Source organism: Sceloporus occidentalis, unplaced genomic scaffold (genome assembly GCF_023333645.1).
Source record: "Sceloporus occidentalis isolate IW3139 unplaced genomic scaffold, rSceOcc1.0.p SCAF_5, whole genome shotgun sequence".
In the NCBI taxonomy this organism is placed as follows: Eukaryota; Metazoa; Chordata; class Lepidosauria; order Squamata; family Phrynosomatidae; genus Sceloporus; species Sceloporus occidentalis.
The window spans coordinates 155,653,121-155,678,179 of record NW_028316985.1 but is presented as its reverse complement, the minus strand read 5'-3'; the positions used below and the strand labels follow the sequence as shown (position 1 = coordinate 155,678,179).

At 39.0% G+C, this 25,059-nt stretch overlaps 1 protein-coding gene across 2 annotated transcripts in view; it reads right to left on the bottom strand.

Moving 5' to 3' along the window:
- Positions 1 to 25,059, bottom strand: part of TRPC3 (transient receptor potential cation channel subfamily C member 3) — a 64,715-nt gene that overhangs the window by 23,633 nt on the left and 16,023 nt on the right. For both annotated transcript variants that reach the window (XM_089525860.1, XM_089525861.1), the window contains exons 2-5: positions 24,214 to 24,985; positions 13,353 to 13,538; positions 2,986 to 3,150; positions 1,813 to 2,029 (exon numbers count right to left, since the gene is read on the bottom strand). In XM_089525860.1, coding sequence (XP_089381986.1) covers positions 1,813 to 2,029; positions 2,986 to 3,150; positions 13,353 to 13,538; positions 24,214 to 24,985 — 1,340 coding nt within the window. The remainder of the gene's footprint in view (positions 1 to 1,812; positions 2,030 to 2,985; positions 3,151 to 13,352; positions 13,539 to 24,213; positions 24,986 to 25,059) is intronic.

Sequence of the window (25,059 nt, the reverse complement as noted above, 5' to 3'; positions counted from 1 at the left end):
AATACAAAATACTGTATGCATGAAAGCAAATTTTGTGAGGAAAATTTTATGGACCTCACAATAGTCCCAACCAGGAAGTTACCACATATGAAGGACATGCATATTTTAGGTCACCTTGCAAATAGCTGCTAACAATTATGATTTAAAAAAACAGAAAAGCTTAGCACAACCATTATACTCTGCTATTATAACTACTCAAAATAGGGAGGTTGCAACCATACCATTCTACCCTGGAAAAATGAGGTGCTGGACTGAAATCTCCTTGGAATCACTCTGCTAAAAGTTCAGAGCCAAATATACAGAGAGGGATTATAAAGCAAACACTAAATCACAAAGCAAGGAGGATATAACCTTTAGATAAACATAGGATTGCTTGAAGGCAATATTATTTTCTACATACAGTGAGAACTAGCCAGAAGAGTGAGTACACAATCCTAAGAGCTTTTCCATATTTCACACAAAGAAAATGAAAGGAGTGCCTTATGATTTGTAAAAGATCCTCTGAAAAATAACTGACTGAATCAGAATCTGATTCTTAACGATAATTTGCACATACATGTGCAGAATTGATTTATGTATTTATTTAATATCCTGTCTTTCTCCCAGTATGAAAAACAATGTGAGTTAATACAAAATACTGAAGACTGCAGCAGCACAGTGACATGCATGCATGTGTGCGTGTGCGTGCCAGCAGAAACCATAAATCACAGAAAAAAATTAGGCACAGGCATGCTGGCAAAGTTGAATAGCTGCCAATACTCACAGACAATGCTGCAGTGGGCCACCATTTATGCTCCACTATGTATTCAGTCTCAGATATATTCATGAAGCTAGGACGTTTTTCAACAGAAAAAGATTCCAGGAGAACAGGACAGCCTGTGGCCATATTGGCTGGGAGTTTATTGAACCTGTAGTTTAAAAAAGGAACTTTTCTGGGCTCTGCCTTACTCCACATTAAACATGTGGACAGCAAACACTATTCAGCAAGACTGATCTCACCACCATGAAATAGTAGCTGATGAACATACACACCTCCTCTCTTTCTTACAGGAAAGTGAGGCAGAAAGCATAAAACACTATGATCATAAGAGGCTGCATCGACAATGCAGAAATAATCCACTTTGGCTCCACTTGCCATGTCTCAAAGCTATGGGACTCTGGGAATTGTAGTTTGTTGTGGCACCAGAGCTCTCTGACAGAGAAGGCTAAATGTCTCACAAAACTACAATTACCAAAATTCCATAGCATTGAGCCATTGCAAATAAAAGTGATGTCAAACTGGATTATTTCTGCAATGCAGATACAGCTAGAGAAGAAGAAAAACCAAAGGGATTTTAAAGGGCTAAATATACTCCCAGGTTTTGGTGAAAAGAAGCTGTGGGATCACCAGAGCTTGTTCAAGTAAATGCTGGAAAATAAACCAGCCAAAGTAAATAAACAAAGGAACATTTAATTAGCCAACCTTGTTCCCTATATGTTTCCTTTGCCTCTTTTTAAGTTATGATGAAAGTGGGGGTTAAGGAAAGTGTTTTCCCAGATGCCCTGGGTGTTCAATGCCAATGTTGTAATTTATATTCAATGCACGAGGCATACATGTACCCTTCCTCTCCTAAAATTTATATTTTACTGTCTGTTTTCTGAACCATAAGGCTGTTGATTTTTAGTTATGTCTGTCCAATCTCTGCTTAGATATACAACTAGAAAAATATGCAGCAGCTGTGGTAGAAACCAGTTTTTATCCACAACTCATGTTCTATCTATAAGTTAAGTAAAAATAAATTAGACAATGCCAAAGTGAGGCGACATACATACCAAGCACCCATACCATTATCAGCATCTCCGTCCAAGTGAACTGTGTAGTCTTAACCCTGAAGATCTGTTTAGGGTAATCAATAACCGTCTCATTTGGTAATACAGAGATGCCTTCAAATCTGTCTGACGCATTGAATACCAGCAACCCCAAGAAAATGATGAAAGATGCTGCATGTGCCACAAATTTCATGAATGGGCTTCGGAGAACTTTTCCAAGCTGACAAAACAAAGAAAAACATTATTTGTTTATAATGAAGCTTCCCATGTTCAAGAAATATTCCAGAAGGTAAAAACACATACAACTAATGCCACATTAGAATACTTCTCCACCTTATGTACTAGTAGCCATATACTGTAGTAGGATCACTCCTAAACATGGCTGTTGTATATCTTTGTTCTTTTTAAATTCACACTGTAATAATGTTTTGATGAAGTGTAGTATCAAAATATTGCAAATACTATAAATAAAACAGCGCTAATCCTTAGGTGCGGTAAGTCATCCCATGGGAGTTCAGGGACTGTGGGGTCCCATGGAGTCAGTGTCTCCTCCTCTCCTCCATCCCTTCTTCCCTTCGCTATTCTAGAAGAGCCATGTTTTGTTTTTACTCTTTTTTTCTTTTTTTTCTTTTTTGGTCACATTCATGTAACTCCAGAACCGCATTTAAAATCCATTATACACACAAAAATGAAAGGCATTCTGTAGGAGGCAGGTTTAAGTCTGAGAGCAGAAGAGAGCACAAGGGCCCAGAAACAGCCCAGTCATGCTAATGAAAGGACATGCAATGGGGAATGCTCCCAAACCAGTATGTATACACTTCCCTTCATTAATACAATTGTGGCGAGAAAAGAGGTGGTGTGATACAATCCTGACTCTGCTTCTGTATAGTGCTTTTGTCTCTCTTTCTCCCATTGGCTTGAATGGTGACACCCACCTGCAGGTATCTGCGGGGGTGTGCCCCATTTTGTCCCTCTCTGTTTGCCACCCACAAACAGGCAAGGGACAGAGATTCCAACCCATGAAAACAGAGGGGCAACTGTAATTTGTTTTGAGCAAAGAATCAACATTATTGTGCCTCTCCTCTAAAAAGAGGCACTTAGACTAACAAAAGGTTTTCCAAGTGTAATTTATTTACATCTCCCCACCACAAAGAGAACAGTTCAAAAACGTTGTACCCTGCTGCATGGTGCAATCCAGTACCCAATGGCAAGAAATGGAAGGCCGAGTGCAACCACCAGCACAACAAGACACTTGATTGCGATGGCCTGTTCCCGTAATCCTGAGAGATTTTCATACCAGATAGTCAACAGCTGTTGCTGACAGTTTGGATGGGCCACAAACTGTGGGGAAAACAAGAAAATGAAGTTAAACAGACGTCTTAACACATGTAATTAATCTACTTCCATAGGAAGCAAGGTACTGCATAATGAATAGGAGACAGAAGCAAGTGGTTTTAAACGGAGAGATTTTTTCCATAGGAAGCAGGGTCTTGCAAAAGGGACTGGAGAGATGGTTTTAAATGGAGAGTTTTTTTGATAGGAAGCCAGGGCTTGCAAAACGAAGCAGAGAAAGAAGCAAGTGGATTTACATGGAGAGGATTTCCTTAGGTAGCAACTTCATCAGGCACTAGTGATTTTACTTTGGAAACCCCTTTACTCACTACTGACTGAATTAATTAGAATGCAAAAACGATGATGGAAGGTGTTTAACAGTTTGTTCACACAGATCTAAACAGATTAAATAGCCATTCTCAAGCTTCTTGTAGCAATGTTTACATGGGTGTTGAATAAAAATAATAAAAACTTTGGATTTAGTTCTACTTTTTTGGAACAAAACTCTAGTTCAGGGATGGGAGTATTTAGCCCTTCAATTTCCCACCTACTTTACCCATCATGCCCAATGTTACGAGACTGGAGAAGCTGCAATCTAAAACATTTCGAAGACCAATGGTTGCCCAGCCTTTCTCTATGTGTAGAATAACCCTTCTGTCTGCTGCAGAATACCTTCAAAGGGCCACAGCTCAGTGAAAAAAATCATGCCATATATGTGTAAGATCCCAGATTCAATCTGTCATATTGCCAGATAGTGCTGAAAATGATGCTGGAGCATCACTGACAGACTGTGTAGATCAAGGGAGGGTAACTGTTGGGGTCTCACTGCCCTTCTAGGGGAGCTTAAAGAGTTGCATCCTTGCCAAAAATTGCTGGGTTTTTTGCGACAAATGCCTCCCAACACCCTTGGGATAAGTAGAAGGGGATTTTTTTTTTTCATGTTTGTCTCAGTTGTTTCAGGCCTAGGAAGCGATACAGAGTTGATTCAAAAAGACAGGGGACTGGAAACAGGAGATGATTTTCTGCTGCTATGAGGCCTGGGATTTTTTTAAAAAGAAAGTTGGAATGGGGGGAGGTAGAGAATAGAGAAACAGCAAACTCCATGGGTCTCTTTAAGGAAATTAGGTACACATTTGGGCAGCACTGGGTACACGTCAACTGGTAAATTACATAAATTAGACTTGTGAATAGCAATATCTATATTTATAGACTTGATATATATTAAATCACATTGGACGTCTTGCTGGGCTTCATTAAAGATATCAAAAATATTCCATTTGATTTTGAAATTGCCAATATACCTCCACTAAATGTTTTATAACTTCACGATCAGCTTCTACAATTATATTGTAGCAACCTATTTCCATGTTGCCACTGTTCTCAAAACTAATGAATTTCTCTCAAAACTAATATTAAATTACATGTTTCCAGAAATGGGCTATTTTAAGCTTCTGAAGGCTTCTGAATGTACTGATTGTTACCACCATACAATGTTATGCTATTATTAGGTTTGTTTATTTGACATGTTACAGAGTTGCTAACATCACAGTAACACCTCCACAGGCTCAAAGGAAATTGGAGATATGAAACTTCAGAAACTAAAAATATTAACAGTTGCTCTTTTTTGTGCAAATGAGGATTTTATTTTAAACATCTTTCACAGATGCAATTTCTGCTTTTATATTTAAACTCCAGTACTGTACATAAAGGCACCAAACTCCAAGGTTGGTAGCCCTGTGTACAATAAAGAACTGAAGCAAATGGTTTCCTCACAAGCAAATGGTTTCCTCACCTGCAACAAAATCTTGCAGAGTGGGAAACTCCTGACCAGTATTCCCTCTTGCCCACAGGCTAATGAATCCCCCTTCCAAGATACTCCATTTCCTCCCTCACCTACTTTTTGCCATACACACAGAGGTCTCCTGGAGAAAACTGCTCCTGCAGAAAGGTCTGGTGTTTGGGAGGTGCCTCAGGGTTCTATCCTGGGCCTGGTGTTGTTCAACATCTTTATAAATTATTTAGATGATGGAATAGAAGGCATGAATATAAAATTTTCTGATAACACCAAACAGGGATCCAGAGGACAGGATTAGAATTCAAAATAACCTTGACAGGCTAGAGACCTGGACCAAAACTAGCACAATGAATTTCAATAGAGATAAAGGTAAGGCACCACACCTAAGTAGTAAAAATGAAATGCCCAAATACTGGATGGTTAACACTTACCTGAAAACACAACATGTGAAAAGGGTCTGGGGTCTTAGCAGATCACAAGATAAACATGAAAATAAAAATGGTATGTGCAGTGATACAGCCTAGAATTTAATTGGCTTTTTTGATCTCTGAATCATACTGCTTTGTGTTTGTTTTCACCAGTGCAGACAAGTCCTAAGGAAACACTATACTTACATGTAAGAAAACAATAAATGCAATAAATACTAGGTGTGAAAGTAAATTTATTTTAGTAAGAATTCCATTTTTTCATGTACACACAGGGCATGTGAGACTATTATTAGAAAATTTAACAGAAGAATGACCCTTCAACACAAAAGGAAGTCTTACAGTGACTTATCCATTTGAAGCTACTTATTCAAAGTATTATTCCAGTACAAACATAAATACTCATTTAAGCTTAGACTCATCATCATGTATTTAAATCCATGTAGAATAATGTACTTTCTATTGTCACTAACTAAAATGGAATTTTGCAGACATTTGTTAAACCACCTTGAAAAAAAAAAAGAATACATCCTGCAGTAGACAACAGAGATAGGAAATTTTCAGTGTTCAGCCAGAAAGGTTTTAATTTGTTATTCTGATTTTTTTAAAAAAAAGAATGTGTTCTTCACCTTTTAATTATTCCATGCTAAAATAATTTATCTAAATATGCTAGTGTGTGTGTTACTTTACCAAATCACTTATTAATTCACTTTGGGCTTGAAAAAAGCTAGAAGGTAATATTAAAAAGTCATAATAATTACTTGTCAGCTAAATGTGCATTTAAGATTGAGGATCAGTATAGGCTGATTTCCATTTACAGGCTCTTAAAACACAAATCATAGCTCACTGTAAAGGCTAATCACCTCAGATTCATGGCCCTCTTTTTTGTTCGTTTTGAGTATGATGCTCTATTGCCTATTTAGTACTTTTCATATCTCGAAGGAAAATTTGCTAGAGAAGGTAATAAAGTTGCATGGGGAAGGGTGAATTGGGAAAACCTGAAAACCTATCAAGAACAAAATGCAACAGAATGCACAACATTCCACCACACTTAACTGCTAGCCAAAATAAAGCTGCTTCGAGTCACAGTGGAGGTATGGTATTTCAATGATGCATGCGTCCTAAGAGTCCAGAAGTCGCACCAAAGCCACGCTCCAGCCCTAAGGTTATTTTGGCTGTCTGTAACAGGCCATAGATAAACTTAAAATGGCAGGCGGGGGGGAATAAAGGTTTAAAAGACACTGTGAGAGAAACTAGGAGTTTGTGTTTTCAGTTTTCTTCAAGAGCCTAGATTCAGGACCCTTTCACACTACACAATTATAGCACTATAATTCCATTTTGGGCCTTATCACATGAGAAAAGAAAGCCAAAATGGAACCAAAGAGAAGCAGTTTTCTCAGTGCCTCTCCGCATGCCACTGAAGGACTTCCATTCTCTTCCCAGTGGAGAAAATCATAAAAGCATATCTTTTGTCGTGTTGGAAATATTTGTTTGCCAAAAGGCACACTTTTACAACCTTGGGAAGGAGAGTGGAAGTGCTACGACAGCATTTGGAGAGGCAAGGAGAAAGCTGTTTCTCTCTGGTTCTGTTTTGGCTTTCTTTTTTCATGCAACAAGGCTCTTTAACTGCCCTGGCTACATCCCATGGAATTCTGGGGTTTGTAGTTCAGTGAGGCACTGGAGCTGTTTGGTATAGAATTCTAAACATTTTTTCCTAAACTGCAAATTCCAGGATTCCATAGGGTGCAACTATGACAGTTAAAGTGGAATGATTGCACTACAACTGTGTAATGTGAAAGGGCCCAAGATAAATCTATGTCCTGCTGAATCTGCTATTAATGTGAGTAAACATCAGTCACGCGGCTGTAATTGTATAGTGTGAAAAGGATCGTTCAGACCACTAAACTAATGGAGACATAATAAATCAATACATTTGTTAAGTTCCATTGACTCAATGAGTCTTCTCTAGATGGGTCTAACTTTACCCTCAAAATAATTTCAACAGCTGTGAAACACAGCCAAATTGGTGTGAGAGATTATAAAAAAGACAAGGGTGATCAGCCAATGAATGAATATTCAAGCTATCTTTCAAGATCAATTAAATGAACATCTGAAACATGTTAGAGCTGCTACTAATAATTGTAGCTGTATTTTCTTTCATCTCACTGATGCACCAAATCAGTACTTTTAAAAACATTACAGTATCTCTAAGTAGCACCACCAGCTTCAGTTACTGTGGGCTGGGCCTTTTTTATCCTCAATGGGTGCTTCTAAACTGATAGCTTAATCCAAGACCAGTCTAGACCATTATGCCCCAAACTGGCTGTGGACCAACCACAATGGTGACCACACATACCAAACTGAAACCAGTATGACACCTCGTTGTGCATATGAGCAAGCTATGTTGACACAGCATCAGCTCTGCTGGCCTGTCCCTTGTTTTCAGAGCTGGTGCCACTACTTCTCCATGAGCAGGAGCTCCTTGTAAAGCCTGCTTGGCATACCACTGCTTCTATTGAGGACAGAAACAGCTGCCCAAGAATGTGATCAACAAGGAGTCCAGGTGCCTGTTTCTGTTCTGAGAAAAAGCAGCTCCATGCAGTGGCATCACTCGAGGGGTGCAGACTGTACCAGGTGACACCCTAAAGGGGTGTGTGACACCACTGCTTCTCAAATATCTGCATTTTGGCAGGAACAGGCTGTGGCATTCACCTGTTTCTGTCTAAAATGCTGTAAGAGATGGCGTAAGTGGGCTGAGACTCAGTGAGAAGAAAAAGGAGAGGCTCCACGTTTTTTTTAAATTAAAATTTCAAAAGTTTCAAAAGTTTTTATTCTTTTAAAATTTTCTTTAAAAACATCACATTTTACCAATGTTCACCTTAGCTACATGAAACTATGCATATTTAAATAATTTAGGCTGTGCATATGATATTGTAATTTAAAAGTATAAACTTAATTTTGCTAGTTCTTTTTGACACAGCTATTATCATTACTGTACATTCAGGGATATATGGGAATTACTATTTATGAGTAACACTAGTACAAAATTTTTTATCAAGGCTTCTGCATGACGTGGTATAGGAGGAGGTCAATCGAGGGTGACACCATGAGATACCGCACCAGGTGACACCAACCTTAGTGACACCACTGGTGCCGTGCTGGGCAGCCTTTACACAAAGCTCCTGCCTGCAAGGAGATGGCAGCAACTTCAACAGGCCATCCTCTTTCACTGCCTTGCTTAGCCCAGGGTAGGGGGATGGAGTAGGTGAAATCCAACCCAATCCAGCTGTGTACATGCCAAAAGACCCTCAGAACACTCCAGGGTTTCCAGGAAGCACCAGAATTCAGAGGTGAGTATGTCAGTTTTCACCAGTACTGACAAGCCCAATATCTCCCATACCCACCATCTATTCTCAGTTTCACCTTCAGAAAATCTGTTGAACAACCTCTCACAAAAGATGGCTTTAACTACTGTTTCTTATCATTCAGCATGCTAGTCACATCTGCCCTGAGGCTTAAACCAACTTGCATTTAATTCAGCATGTGAACAGAAAGAAGATCCATTCAATGATGAAATTGGGTTTTCTATAGACTCTTTCAAAGTGTAGCAGACCTCAACATTATATAGATTAATAATAAACAACCACATTTCCTGTCCAAAGTATTCCTCTTTCCTTCAGTCTCACAATCTTAAAACTCAGGCAATAAAGTAATTTCATTTTATTTATTTTTATGGCCAAAGGGAAATAAATGACACAATTTTAAGTTATTTAAATCCTAAACATGAAAGATCCTGGCATGTTATAAATACTGTAAGAAGGATATTAGCATATTACTTGAGTATTATCTGTATTTTCTTTCTGACACATACAAATAAATCAAATCCTCAAGTACTTACAACTGAAAACCTAATTTCTGGCTGGGTTATCTGCTTGGAAAAGAAAGACAAGAGAAAACATTTCATTGAGCGAGTTTCTGTAGTTTTGTTGACAACTCTGGGCAAGAAGCAATGAAACACTAAAATTTGGTATTGCAAGCAATAGTGTTTTGAAATGATGAAGCTAAGGAAAGATGGAGAACCAGTGGCCTCCAATGTTGCTGGATTCCAATTCCTATCAGTCTTGAGCAGCCTGAACAATGGTAAAGGATGAAAGGAGTAGGAATTCATCAACATCTCCAAGGTCACAGGCTCCCCAGCCCTAAAGCAAAGTGTTAGTGCTAAAAGCTTTCCAGACTTAAGATACCTACACTTTCACAGAACCCACTGATATAGAGGCAGCTGATTCTTAACAGTATAACACTGGAACACTTTATTTGTCATACAATGTGTTTTAAGAGAGACTCTAGCATGCATTATTGCAGCATAACAATATGTAGTGCCCAGTGCTAATAAATTCCAAAGTCCTAAAAGGTTACAAAAACAGCAGGCCCTTGAAGATAAAACAGTTTTAAAAACCCAGCAGGACCTAATTAGTTGAGTCGCGTTCAAAAAGCTCACACGGCTAGAGAAGCAGGTTTTGTTTTTGTATTGCAGAAGGGGGAAAAAGCATCTCTGTCTTTCCAAATTACCTACGGCTGTTCTTCACACTGATTCCATGGCATGGTATGGGCCATCTGCACAGCAGCCTCCTATACTGTTCATTTGATCCCCTTCTGCACAATTAGGGTCACAAAGGCATGTCCCTGGGAAATGCCACAACACTACTAGGAAGCCAAGCATACCCGCTACATAGAGCATGCCTCATCCCATAAATTAAATTTACCCCTTGACGTTATAGATTGGAACAGAAGTAGCATGGGATGATGTTCTAAATTATGTGCAGTGCAGGAATCAGAAACACTGTATCAAGGCACCTAATATAAAACACAACATTGTCATAAAATACATATATAAGCTTACAAACAAGAGCTTGGTGAAGTTATTTTGGACTAAAATTGCCAGAGTCCCCCAGCTACAATGGTCATTTTTTCAAACTCTAATTTTAAATATACTGACAAACTTTAAACAGAATGGAGTATGCGTTAAATAGTGATGAGCCTGAACAACCTGACTCCATACTGAACACTGTTAATTAAGGCACAGCAGTGCAGTTCAGTAGGTCCACTTGAACTGGTAGCTGACTATAACACAATGTAATCTGCAAAGGAAGCTGTGAAAAAGCTTGCTGTCTGATGACATGGCCATGAATCTAGATCCATTCATATGTAAATAAATGAAAATGCCACTGTTTGTCCTTCTGTAGTCATAAACCACTGAAGTGTTTTATCAAAAATGCTGATCCAAGATGATCTTCCATAACAATAACATTCAGAAAATACTAGCATGAGCACTGTTGTTGTTAGACTACTGCTCCAATTTTAGTTATTGGCTTCTGTTAAAGAACTTTGTCAACAGAACCCTCCAGAAGTATTCAGTACATCTTAATACATCATAGCCAGAGAATTCCCAGAATTTCCAGCCAGAATTGTCATGCTGAGAAGGCAATTCTGAAAAGTAATTTTTCCAAGCTAGTAGTAAAATAGTTCTTAATCTGCGAGTTCCCAGATGTCACAGGGCTACAACTAGCAGACTCCCGGTAATAGCACATAACTGTTACCAACATAAATGCTCATCTGTTTATTCTAAACCTCACTGACAATACACAAAGAAGGAAAAATTAATTCAAAGACATAGCTGTGTTAGCCTGAATCAATATGCAAAAAGATATTGTAGCACCTTTGAGACTAACTGAGAAAAATAAGGCCGTAACATAAACTTTTGTAGACTGAATTTACTTCAACAGATGTATGGATGTATCTGGAGTAGACACAGGAGTTGTCGGCACTGGCCTAATAAAGTGGCTTCAAACCACTTTGAAGCCAGACAGTTTAGATGATGTACAAGGCAAAAGTGGGATGAAATCACCATGAAGCAACATCTAGGGCTAAAAACCGGAGCAAAAAGAATATCGGACACTCTGATTTAACACAAAAAATATGCACCATCACATTGGCATACAAAAACAGCATGGTGTGAGTGGATGTAATTACAACATCCACAAACCAGACAGTCCAACAGGGGGCATGGGGAGAAGGGAGGGAAAGGGGCATGTATGGGGGGCATCCATGATCCACTCAAAAGGACTGAGTGAAACAGCACTTTGCCAACATGTCACTGAGCACACCGATGCACTGTACATGGAGCAATGGATTTAAACTAGAGGCAAAGAGATTCCATCTAATCATTAGGAAGAAATTTCTGACAGTAAGAGCTGTTCAACAGTGGAATACTGTGTGTCAGAGTGTGGTGGAGCCACCCAAAGGGAAAGTATTTTTACCATATATCAAAGGAGTCAAGGACAGAATAAGGAAACTGGTGAGGAAGCACAACTTCCAAATATTTTACAAACCGACCTAGAAAATTCAGCAAATGCTGTGCTATGCTAAGGACAAGAGGGACCGTCTCACGGCTGTAGGAGTTGATCGCATACCATGTAGCTGTGGACAAGCTTACATAGGGACCACCAAACGCAGTGTACAGACATGAATCAAGGAACACTAGAGACACTGCAGACTGAGTCAGCAAGAAAAATCAGCAGTAGAACACGTTATAAACCATCCTGGGCATAAAATGCTGTTTGAAAGCACTGAAATCCTGGACCATGCCAACAACTATCAGGTCAGAATGCATAGGGAAGCCATTGAAATCCACAAACACCCAGATAACTTCAACAGGAAAGAAGAAACCCTTAAAGTGAACAAAATTTGGTTACCAGTCCTGAAACACACCAAAATCAGGAGTCAGCAAACGCAAATGAGAAACCACCCAGGGTCAGGGGTTTTCCCAGCAGACAATGATCACCAATTAAACAGACACTAACACTCTTTACATATCCTCCCACCCTGAGGCCCTGCCATCAACAACAGAACAATACATAGATTAACATGGAAATCACTCCTCCCTACCCAGGGTCACAGTGTGTGTGTGTGTGTGTGTGTGTATACCCAATGCTTTTCCATGCCAACATTCTCTGAAGATGCCAGCCACAGATTCAGTTGAAACATCAGGAATAAACTCTTCTAGAACATGGCCACATAGCCTGAAAAACCCACAAAAACTAAGGATTTAAATGCCTCAGAGAGATTTGGTCACATTAAATGTAGTGGAAACATCGATCCTGTATTGCAACACCATGGAGATCTGGATCTCTGCAGGACAAAAAACTAAGTGTGAATGACTGCAGATTGTGTCTTCTTGCACACAAGGAAGCTGGACTGAATGTTCCCTGTTGTCTCTTCCAATTCTATGATTCGAATCCCTAGAGAGTTAGACAGCATCTACCCCTGAATTAAACAGAAAACTTGCATAAATACATTGCTTTCTCAGACTGAACTCAATGGGTCATACAAGTGCATAACTCTGGCTGTATTGTTTCCACTCAGGAGGACTGACTGATGTAGCACTGTCAAAAGCATCATGGAGTATTTACGGAAGAATGATTTGTTCAGTCTTCTTATTCATGTCAAAGGCAGTGTCAAGGAAGAGAAGCTGCCTTAATTTGTTTTTCAAGTGATTAACTGAGAAAGGAACCCACACCATCTGAAGTTGCCTTAGAGCATCTGTAGCCACTGGTCCATCTAGCTCAGTGGAATAACTGATTGGTACTAGTTCTCCAGGGTTTCAGGCAGGAATTGTTCCAGTCCTACCTGGAGACACCATGGATTGAAACTGGGTCCTTCTGTATGCACAGCATGTGAGTTCTGCCACTTCCCTTCACAGTTGTATTAACTGATGATGTAGTGTGGTCCCTATTATCTTTTCATTTAAAAAGACCAGTTTCTCAGTTGTCAGACTTTGGCATCCGTTTGACAACAATGAATTATTCCTGGAGAAGATAAACCCCATAAAGTACTTCCACTACAGTCCTGCTGTAGCAGTTGAGGTTATTAACACAGGCAGTTTATGACACAATGCATCAAATATCATACTTTTGAAAGAGTCAGATACTTGCCTTTTTGACTTCATACTTAATTGCTAGTTTGACACGACTCAGTGAAGCTCTGTGTCTCTGAGTTTCTACTGGTTCCGCTTCCAAATCTCCATTTAGAATGGCTTCTACCTCTTCAGAGTCTCGGCACAGATCAAGGACGCCAACGACAAAATCCTTGCATTGCATAGACAGCTTGCGGTAGTCATTCTAAAAAGTGAAACGTAAAGAGCATGGCCCTTTGTTCACATCAAAGTACAGTTCAAAGGCATAGCTGTAGCAATTTAGTATTAGGATTATACACATTTATTTAGCACATGTACATTCCCTCAGTGAGCTTAGACTGTGCAGCAATTTGCTTTCCAACTTTAATGGCATTCAGATAATGCCTGACAATGAATACCAATAAACATGGTAGGAATGGAAGGCAAGAGAACCCTAACATCCACAACAATAACCAGGAAAGTTATGCTAAAATAAATCAATTAGCCTTAAAGGTACCACCATTTTTTAATGATGGAACAGACCAACAAAGCTGGCCCTTTGAAAATAACCATGAAAGTACACATAAATAAAATGTTATTGCTTGAATTAAAATATATTCTAATTCATAAAATTAGTAATCTTAGCTACTTAATTTTTGCCACAATGCAAACACAGTTTCCAATATATCATTTGGACTATAAAAGCTAAATTTTCTGCTTTTTTAAAGCTCAGTGTCAGTGATTGTACTAATACTCTTTAGTCTCTTTCACATTTTTCATCTTGTTCTTGGTTTGCTATCTTCTCTTCTTTTCCCATGGTTCTGAAGGGTTTTCAAGGGCCAGTATGGATGTGACATCGTACCATTAATTAAAAATTCCTGCTGCTGTTGCCTCAAACCAAATCTGGGGTGGAGGAAGAGACACCTGTTATGTGCACTAAAAAGAAAGCTCCCATTTATAGCAAAGCAGCTTTTTTTGTAATGAACAGGAAGGGTGTGGCAAGGTGGCAATTTGGATCAGTCCACTTCATTAGATGCGCAATGTCTTAGCCAGAATTCCAGATATAGTAGAAATGGTACTATTGACAGTGAAATCAGATGGAAATTAAATGCATAAAGTACTGAATTTAGTAACACATCACATGGATACTATACTTACACCTCTGGACAAATCTTTCCAAGAAAGCCCCACAATAAGATTGTCTTAGAGTTGCCAGAAGTCAGAAAAGAGTTGAAGGCAAATAACACCAGCAAAGTAAACTTTCTGTATTAGCTAAGAAATCTGAACCCTGATGTAGAGTGGTACATAACATGGCAAACTACACCATTCTCTGTGTTGGATAAAAGCTAGTCACTTTGTAAACCTGTCTAAGTTTACAAAGAATCTGTCTTGCCTGTTACTACAGTTGTCAGGCATCTCTTCCTCTTACCTTCCATAGTTCACTATACATCTGTTGTTACTGTCAGTTGTCTTTCAAACATTCTCTTCTGTTTAGGAACTGTTTAGCATTTTATTCTCATGCCTAAACAGTACTTGCTGAACCTGGTAGATTTCGATTAAACTAGGTTGAATAGTACTGAAAACATCTCATCCCTATCAACATTTCAAAGCTGTACTGTTAAAAGATATGTTGCCACTTGCCACAACTGACTTACTCTCATTTCCTTATTTCAGAAAAGCATTTTATTGTTGCATTATCCATATGTCTAAGCCATAATCTATTTCCTAATTTTCAGTTCAATGATCATTAAAACTACAAATGAAGGAGCTAATTTAATTTGTTTTCCTGTTCCCTTAGCTCTTGAAAGTAATACAGTGGCCCCTTGGTATCTGGCTGGGGTTTGGTTCCAGTTCTCCCTGTGTGTACCAAAATCCGTGGATGCTCACATCCCATTAAATACAATGGCAGAGTAAAACAGCGTCCTTTATGTACAATAACAAAATCAACATTTGCTTTCTGGGATGTATATATTTTTAGAATATTTTCAAGCCGTGGATAGTTGAATCCATGGATAAAAAATCCATACATATGGAGGGCCAATTCGATTTTCAAACTGATAATATGAAATAAATTGAATGGTAAAAATATTGGGTGAGTATCCTTGCAAAGTTCTGAATATTTGGAGCAAACCTGTTGTTGATGTTGTTGTTGTTTCATTTTATTTATTTATATCCCTCCTTGATCCCAATAACGGAACTCAAGGTGGCTAAGCTAAATAAATAAATAAAATTTAAAAGTTCTTATGGCTCCAATTTTATATTTCCTGTACTTACCTGTAATTTACCATTTAATTTACTTTTTCATAGATACAAATGGAGTGCAATGAAACTCACCATACTGTATTAGTTCAACCCAGATCTCCACAAATCTGGCAAAAGCAGACTAAGCAAATCAAGCTGTTGCCGAACATAATTCTGGTCTGAATTCAAGATGCTGCTGCTGCTATTTAAAGTCCTAAATGACTTGGCTCAATGCTTAAAGAAATATCTCATTCTATCTCTCATTGTGTACACACACAAACACACACACATGCTTCAGCACCACCTAGATTTGCTGGGCAGAGTCATTCGTGTGCCTCAGCAATGGAAGAAATATATTATGCATAAATGTGGTGGAGGGTCTTCCCTCCTCACTGTGGGTAAAACCAAAGACTTTGTAGCCTAGGGATCGTTGTTTTATTGTTTTAAAATGTTTTGCTGCCTGTATTGCACCCTGAGCTATTTCCATATTGGATGGAATATAAATATTTTAATTAATAAATGACCTTGGAAATCCAGTAGGAGATGCAAATGACTTTTAAAAAAATCTTTTTCAAAAATTTATTATTAATAATACTTTTTTTGTACTTACTACAGTGACTGTTTGAATTTAAACATTTTAACTTTACCAGTTGATTGACAGTCGTTCATTATTAGACCAGGATCAAGTGACAGGTACTTTACTTTTAAATCACTTTATTTTATAGTGCAAGAAATGCATTGCAAATCCTTCAATTAATGTAAGTTCAACCCAGATCACTTGCTTTAAGATATCAGCCATAGCTGAACTGAATTTTGCTACTTAATGTTCTGATTTAGTCCTACATTCATGTAGTCTTATACTCCTATATGAAGGCTACCAGCTTGTCAATGTAATTTGGAAGGTTTTATTGAAAGATTTAAATCACATAAAAGCCTATTAATTTTGCATTGTTAATGTCAGAAAGCATTAAAACGTGGTTGTTAAAAAAATTCACAGTATTAATATAATAAGCAAGATTCATTTTTTCCATTAAAACATTCATGCAAAAAAAACAGGTTTAAACAAAAAAAATTAAATCAAAAACCTGATTTTTTTAAAAAAAAAAAACCTGTCCCCCCCCCTCCCAACCCTGATTTAAAAAACAACAGGAACCATCAATATGGGGAAGGCTAATAGTCATGTAAGTATCCAGAGATCCTTTCCTTCCAGTGATAGATATCTCAGCTGTACAATATCAGAGCAAATCACATTTATCACCAAACTGTTCTCTACACTGAATTTCTAATCATGTTAATGTTGCCCTTAGTCACAATACTAGCTTTTATATTCTTTGTACTTGCCTGCTCATGCACAACAACATCTTTCATGTTATTTTCCAGTTCACCTCTCTGCTTATCTTCACAGAATACTTTTGTTACAGCACCTCAGTATGTGACCTTGACCTCTTTCTGCAATTGTGAACTACACACACTCTTTTTACCCTCCCATTGCACAAACACACACAGGTTTTATTTGCTATGCCTGTTTCTGCAAAATTGTCTACAGGTATATCAAAGCTGCACAAACTGAGACCACGAATCACTTCTGTTATTGTATTTTCCTGTTCTGCAACAGCTCACATACTCAGTTCATGTACCAGACAGGGTTGCTGACCATTTTTCTGCATTTAAATAATTGGCACTCTTTATACTGAACTGATATTTTAAATAATTCTAATTTCACTAATATTTTGACAGCAGCGTCTATCCAGTAAAGTCCATTTTTTCATGGGAAAAAAAGAGGTAAATTGGATAGTTCAACAATGACAGCAAAAGCAAATTTTAACTGCACTCATTCTTGAAAGAGAAAAAGAAATGAATATAGGAGAAGAAATGAGTGTTCTACCTATCACAGAAATGTCTGGGAGAGAGGGAACCACCAAAAGCCTTCCAACACAGCTTGTAGATTTTATTATTGCTTTAAAGTCATTGTACATGTGAAAGCTTTTTTTGAACAAGATACTTTGTACAGTACTGAAAAGGGGTTTTCAAAGAATAGGATTGGTACTAGCCATGAAAAATGCACAACCCAGTCGCAACGCCTCTTAGTCATTTCATTTCCAGTACAAATAGGAATGTTATTCTGTTGCAGGTTATGGGGGAGAAAGGCCTTTTAAGGTCTTGTGGTATGGTAAAGTCTATCAAATTTATCTCTGTACAAGCTTCTATGGAGTTTAGCTTGCTTCATCAGATGCATCAAATGTTAGGTTGAATATAAATGATGGTAACAGGATTATGACTCTGATCTCAGGATTTAAAATCCAACTTGCTCTCTCTCTCTCTCTGTGTGTGTGTGTGTGTGTAAGTGTGTACACTTTCCAAAATTAGATGATGCTGAGAAAATCTTGAATGATTAACTAGAAGAGAGCCTTGTGGCATCTTAAAGGCTAGTAAATTTATTATGACACAAACTTTCATAAAAAGTATGAAGTGTTATGGCAAGTTACAAGCATACACTTGTAACTTAACATAGCACATCATGTATCTGATTAAGTAGACTAAACTTCATTAAAACCTGTGTCACAATAAATGTTTTAGTCTTTGAGACACCAGAAGATTCTTTGCTGTTTAATCACTCAAGCTTCTCTCAGCATTACTCTTTCCCACCTAATCATGCTAAAGCTTTTATAAAAGAAACCCCACATAATGGCAGCTATATCTCCTTGACAAGAGATAATCCAATGAACAGCAGCCACTGTTCTTTTAAAGTTATTAGGGAATTTACATTTCTGCAGAGTAGCAATAACCTTAATAGAATGAGCATGTCCTCATGGTTGCCAAGTGCTAGTTAAGAACACTGCAATACATCTATTCAAAACTTGCAGGGACTGACTGAAAGACATATTATGCTTGCTCTGGCTCAAATGCTGATGAGTGACTGCATGGCTCAAGGACCAAACAAGTTCCTGACTAGAGTCTTGAATCCTCCATATTTTAGGTCACAGACCTGATGAGGAACGCAACCGCCTGGGCCATCAAATAAACCAAAACCATCAGTTAAAACTCTTGATTGCATACTGCTCTCACTCTTCTTCTGCTATTAAAATGGTTAGTATCATTAGCAATCATGTTCAAAGTTTCAATGTTCCAAATATGTTATTTCTACTACAAACCTATGAATAATTAATATTCTCATATTTGATTCTCTTCTTAGGGTATGAGAGTCAGCAGGCAAGCTTCCTCACCTTGCTTCTACTTAATCCAAGTCCATTTTTACTGCACACTCTGACTCAGTTCAGTGTTCCCAGACATTGTTCCAAATGACAGCCAAGGGTAAATTGTACCATGGTCTTTTAATTCATTTTCTTCAACTCACTTGCCTATCATCTGGCTGATGGATGCATGACACAGGATCTCTGACTGCCACAACCAATTTCACATTTCAGCGCTTCTCCTGGCTCTAAGGCAACTGACTGCACTTTTCTTCACACTACCCCTAATTAGTAGTATTACATGGTTCCATTCCTACCTGCAGAACCAGCTACAGAGTGTGGCCTTGGGGGATATCTATCAGGCCCTTGGTTTTTAAGCTTGATGCACCAAAGGGTTCCATTCTATCTCTCATGCAATTTAACATGTATAAGAAGCCACCAGATGATGTCCTCACGGGTTGTTTTAGAGTTGGGTACCACAAATATATAGATGACATCAGTGGTATCCTTAGGGTTGGTGTCACCTGGTGTGGTCACTCATGGAGGGACAGGAATTATGGGGATGGGACTTCTGGCACATGGTTGGAAATACCCTGTGCACCCCCAGAGAGCAGGCACAGCACCTGGGGTGCCTCCTTGTGGGGTCTGGGTGGCCTGGAAAGGTGTCACCCCCCTTCTGAAATGTCCCCTCCCCCCCAGTGACACTACTGGATGACATTCACCTGACTTGCTTCATCTGAATGAGATCATGAAGATTCTGAACTGGTGCCTGGATGCTGAAATGCAGAGGCGTACAATTGCAACAGCACTGGCAGCCAATTTTACATCCCACAGCAGCCTGAACCTTTTGCTTCTTGGTCCAAAACCAGTCTTCTGATTTGTACTTTCAGACTATAAGTATTTTGAGGGATTTGAAAATGTTTTAAGTATAACCACCACTCCAGGAAACATTTTTTGAGCATCAAGAGGAAAAAGTTTCACTCGTAAAAACGAGGGGATAGGGTTTGGGGGGGCACTCAGGGAGCTGAAAAAATGGGTTGGGCCTGAAGCCATTCTATAGTAAGGGCTGCAGGAGAAGGCCAAGAAATTAACACTGCAGAATGGTGTACAATACTACTAGCAGGGGGGGGGGGAAACATAGAGTTGGAACAATTACTCAGGAAGGTCAAGAGGAAAGTGCTAAAGCAGGATTACTGCTGAACATAAAGAAAACAATTATAATGACCACAGAGGATCTACATAAATTTAACCTAGATAATGAGAAAATTGAAACAGCTAAAAACTTTCCGTACCTAGTATCAAACATTGTTCAAATTGAGACTGCAGTGAAGAAATAAGAAGACGAATAAGAATGGGAAGCAATGGAGGAACTGGACAAGAGCCTAAAGTGTAAAGATATACAACTGATCACTAAAGTTAAAATCATCCAATACACTGTATTCCCAATAACCATGTACAGATGAGAGAGCTGGACAGTGAAGAAAGATGACAGAAAGAAAATAAACTCATTTGAAATGTGGCGTTGGAGAAAAGTGCTGATGATGCCATGTATGTCCAAAAAGACAAACAACTGGATGTTGTTAGAACAGATCAAACCTGAACTCTCTCTGGAAGCAAGGATGATAAAACTGAGGCTGTCATACTTTGGTCACATCATGAGAAGACATAACTGCTAAGAGAAGACTACAATGCTAGGCAAGGTAGAGGGAAGCAGAAAGAGAGGAAGACCATATGTCAGATGGGCAGACTCAATCAGGGAAGCCACAGGTCTGAGCCTGCAGGACCTAAGCAGAGTGGCTGATGATAGGAAGGAATGGAGATGTCTCATTCACAGGGTCACCATGAGTTGAAGCCGACTTGAGGGCAGTTAACAACGAAGGGTGTGTATGGGGCAGCTAGATAGCTGGCAGGGACACCTTGAAGCAAGAACAGGGCAAGTGCAACTAGGAGGCTTTATGTAGCCCTCCCCACTCAGGTTTTACAACCCTTCTGAAGTCCAAAAGCACCCATTTAGAAGGCATTAAAACCACCCCAAAGCCCTCAAAACACCCCAGAACATAGCAGTTTAGACTTTATTTACAACCCATCTTACCCTAAAAATCCAACTGAAAACAAACAGGAAATACAGGGAATGAAAATCAGAAGAAACTCCCTGTCTCATATTTTAGCCACCTATTGCCCACAGGAATGGGAGGTGGAATTGCATCCTACTGCAGTTGTCCATACCTCCCTAATAGGAAACACATGGCTTTGTTCTAAATTGCTCCTAATATATGCCTGTCTGTGTTCAAGGTGCTGGTGATAACATTCAAGGGCCTAAAAGTTGAGACCTCTATATTTGAAGGATTGTCCTACAAATAGGAGCAAAAAAAGGGGAGGTCTGAGTGGTACCAAAGTTGGCTTCAGTTTGACACCAGATTAAAACAGGTGGGTCGAACTGTAGCAAAGAACAATTTTTGCTCCAGCAGCAGACAGCAGTTGTGCATTTTCAGACAAAATGTGACGATGTGTCACTTGTGGTTATATCTCTGTGGGTTTTCACTTTGCTTTTCTCATTTAAAATTGGAGGGTAGGGGGGCAAGGTTGTGGGGTTGTTTTAATGCACAGCTCCACTCAAAGTGGACATTTTTTCACCTGAAAAAAACTGTTTTTAACAGGGGAACCAACTTCCAAAATATTCAACACTTAGACTTTACATTACATCTAGTGGAGTGGTTACAAATTTTGAAGTGCTAATCCTCTTCATGACAGCTCAAAGCCATGCTCTCAAAGTGAGTCCAGAAAAACAGGCAGTTGTGTTAATCCAGTTTTTTGCTCCATCAAGAGCAGATCGTTTGTATCCTGCATCCAGGATTCTGTATCCATATATTCAACTAGCCAAGGCTTGAAAACAAAATTAATTCCAAAAAGCAAACCTTGATTTTGCCACTATACATAAGGGACACCATTTTACTACACCATTGTATATGAGACTTGAGCATCCATGGATTTTGATAACCTTGAAAGGTGTTAGAACAAACCCCCAGCAAATACCAGGGCCCCCTGTATTAATGGACTTTGACTGTCAGTTCAAGACTAAGCCACTGTCAAATACTTTGCATTACAAGAAGAATAGCACACAATAATATATTGTTGTTGTTAACTGTTCTCAAGTCAACTTCAACTTATGACAGCCCCATGAATGAGAGACCTCCAAGTCACCAACAACACTGCATACTCAAGGGAATGGCTACTTGATCGAGTCTATCCATCTGGAATGCACTTTTCCTCTTTTTTTTAAACTGCCTTCCACCTTAGCAAGCATTATTGTTTTTTCAAGTGACTTGAGTCATGTTTTCTCATGATATGGCCAAAGTACAACAGGCTCTGTTTCATCATCATCAATATATTTTTTCCTCAGGCTGTGTAAAGTGTCTCAGGTGCATGCAATGGGTTAAAGAGGAAATGCTGACTCAGAGGAAGCTGATGCGACTTAAGCATGGAGATGAGTTGTAGCAGTTCCGAACGGCACTGTCATTGTGGCTACATGACAAAAAGCTGATCAAACACTAGCAGGGATTTGGATCAGAATCCTAGCTGTGTTTGTGGATATAAGGGTGAATGTTCCTGTTCCCGTACACAATGTTGTGGTGTGGATGTTGGTTGATGGTGGAACATTATGCGGGTTTGTGTAAATATTGCTGTACTGTGACTGTAAATATTTGCTGCAACTAAGATTAAAAGCCTCTTCGGAAGAACCTCAGGAGATGTGATACTTCCAGACTCAGCAGTAGTGTTTGTCTTCCTAGCTGGCAGTCTTCTGCGTGTGGACTCGGTTTTTCCCCAGCACTAACAAATTTGGCTTCTAGGAAGAGTTCGGGCTTGATTTGCTCTTCGACCCCAATCCCAAACCCCAACCCCTTTTTTGGGTCTTTTTAGCAGTCCATGGGATCCGTAAAACTCCTCTCCAGCACCACATTTCAAATGAGTTGATTTTCTTTCTACCAGCTTTCTTCACTGTCCAGCTTTCACAACCATACATTGTAGTGGGAAATATGACAGCATGGACAACCGTAAGTTCAGTATTCTATTATATATCTTTACATTTCAGGATTTTATTTAGTCCCTTTACAGCTGCTCTTTGATGTCCTAGTCTTTTTCTGATTTCTTGATTGCAGTCTCCATTCTGATTAATGACTGAATCATGGTATGGAAAATCTTGAACTATTTCAATTTCACAATTGCACAAATGGAACAGAGAACTAGAGGGCGAATGTCAGATAATATAATAATCCCTACTATCAAATGGTCTTAATTCTTCAACCTTGTGACCTTTCCCTCCATAACACCACTGATTGACTCTAAGTACTACAGTAATCCTTTGCTATATGCATCTGTGAAAGGAAACATGAGGTACTCCAGATGTTGTAAGACAGCTGCTCCCATCAACCCAAGTCAGCATAACCAATGACAAGAAATTCACTCCAACATCATCTGTTGGGTCACATGGATCCCATCCCTGCCATGCACCATCACCATTAACCCGTCCCCGTCCCCATTCCCACATGTACCGACACATTAATCTTTCTTTGCTGCTCTTCAGTCTTCGAACAAGCTTCATGGATTAATGTAGTTTCTGCTTCTTCACCATAATTTTGGGAAAACTTAATTAAAGAAGCAGAAGCCAACATTGACCCAGAAAGACCCCATTAAAATGTTTGCTACAGCTTGATAAAAGTGCCATCGTAGAACTGATTTTGTTTAACACCTGTTTCCTCTGACCCAGTTTCTTTCATATAGAAATTCTTACCAGGATAGGTCTAGTCTTTGTAACTTTTACGTGGTACTATACAGAATTTAAACAGCATAGATGGGCAGAACTGAGTAAAGTTTTTCAGAGCCTGGCTAGTGAAAAATCTGGGGAAAACAAAACAAAAAAGCAACCCCACCATTCTGTAACATTATAATGCCAATAATCAAGAAACACAAAGGAAGAGAACATCAGTGCAGATTTTAACAGCTGGCTGCCAGTAAATTTCTGGAAGATGAATGAGCAAAGTGTTCTTCTGATACAAAAAGGACAAATGCATGCAGCCTTCATAACCTGTAAACAACAGCATTCAGAAGGTGTGAATAGAAACAAGAATGTTCATTTAAGACCTAGAGCTCAAAAACTGAATGATTTTTCTAATGACTCAGATAACATTATTTCAATTGAATGCGCTTCAGTAAAAACCATTATTTTCTCATAGAGTGAATGAGCCTGTTTTTATCTATTCCAGGGAGATAATGCATTTTTCTGATTATACCCCATACTTTTTAAGTACTGAAGTATTTTCATTTTTTTAAAATTAGTACTTGTTATAAGATCCAGGCATCGCAGCAGCAAAATCAACAAGAACAGATAAAAGTGCAGGGCAATTATTGTGGCTGAATCCACAAAAGCCAAAGATACAACAGACAGAATAGGTATGAAAAGAGAAATCTTACCTTGAATTCTTTTTCAATATTAGCCAGTTTAGCAAGCTCATTACTAAGTTCTAGAGCAGTGAGAACAGGATCTTCGCTAGATAAGGACAGGTAGGCAGGACTTGCCAATCCCTTATATGCATTTATCCTTGACCTGGAATGACTAAAAGAATCAACCTTTTGTTTCTCAGTGCAATCGTTGCATTTGCAAAAATAATCATGAGGTCTTTCTATCCTCGCACCTTTCATTAAGAGCATATGCACCACCTCATACTTTTGACAATGAGCAGCTAAAATGATGGGGGTGATGTCTGGGGAGAAGCGGGTGCCATCTTCATCATAAGAATAGAAATCATCATCCTGAAGTTCCTGCTCGCAGGGGCTCAAAGTCAGCCGCTTGCTTGCTGCAAATCCAGGGTGATTCAAGATTGCTTCCACTATTCGGACATACCCTTTGCTGATGGCAAGCAGCAGGGCATCTCCAATCCGTGCCAAATTCTCCTTCTTTAACAGAAGTTCTGTCACTTCCAAATGTTCATTGCCCACTGCAAGCTGCAAGGCATTTTGACCCATGTAGTCAACACAGTTTACATTCAATGTTTTTGACTCCTCCAACATTTTGCGCACCACAGGGATGTTCCCATACTCTGCTGCATCCAGGAAGCGCTCTTCCTCTGCTGTGAGGCTTGTGCCCCTCTCGTTAAACATAAAGGCTGGGCCTCTAATTGCTTGTCGTCTCCCTTTTTCTCTCATCACAGTCATACGTCTCAAAGAAGGACTTCCATCAATGGACCTAATGAAGAGAAACAACCAAACTGGAATATTTTCAACTGAAAGAGTATTTTCACTGAAAGAGATTTCAGTGCT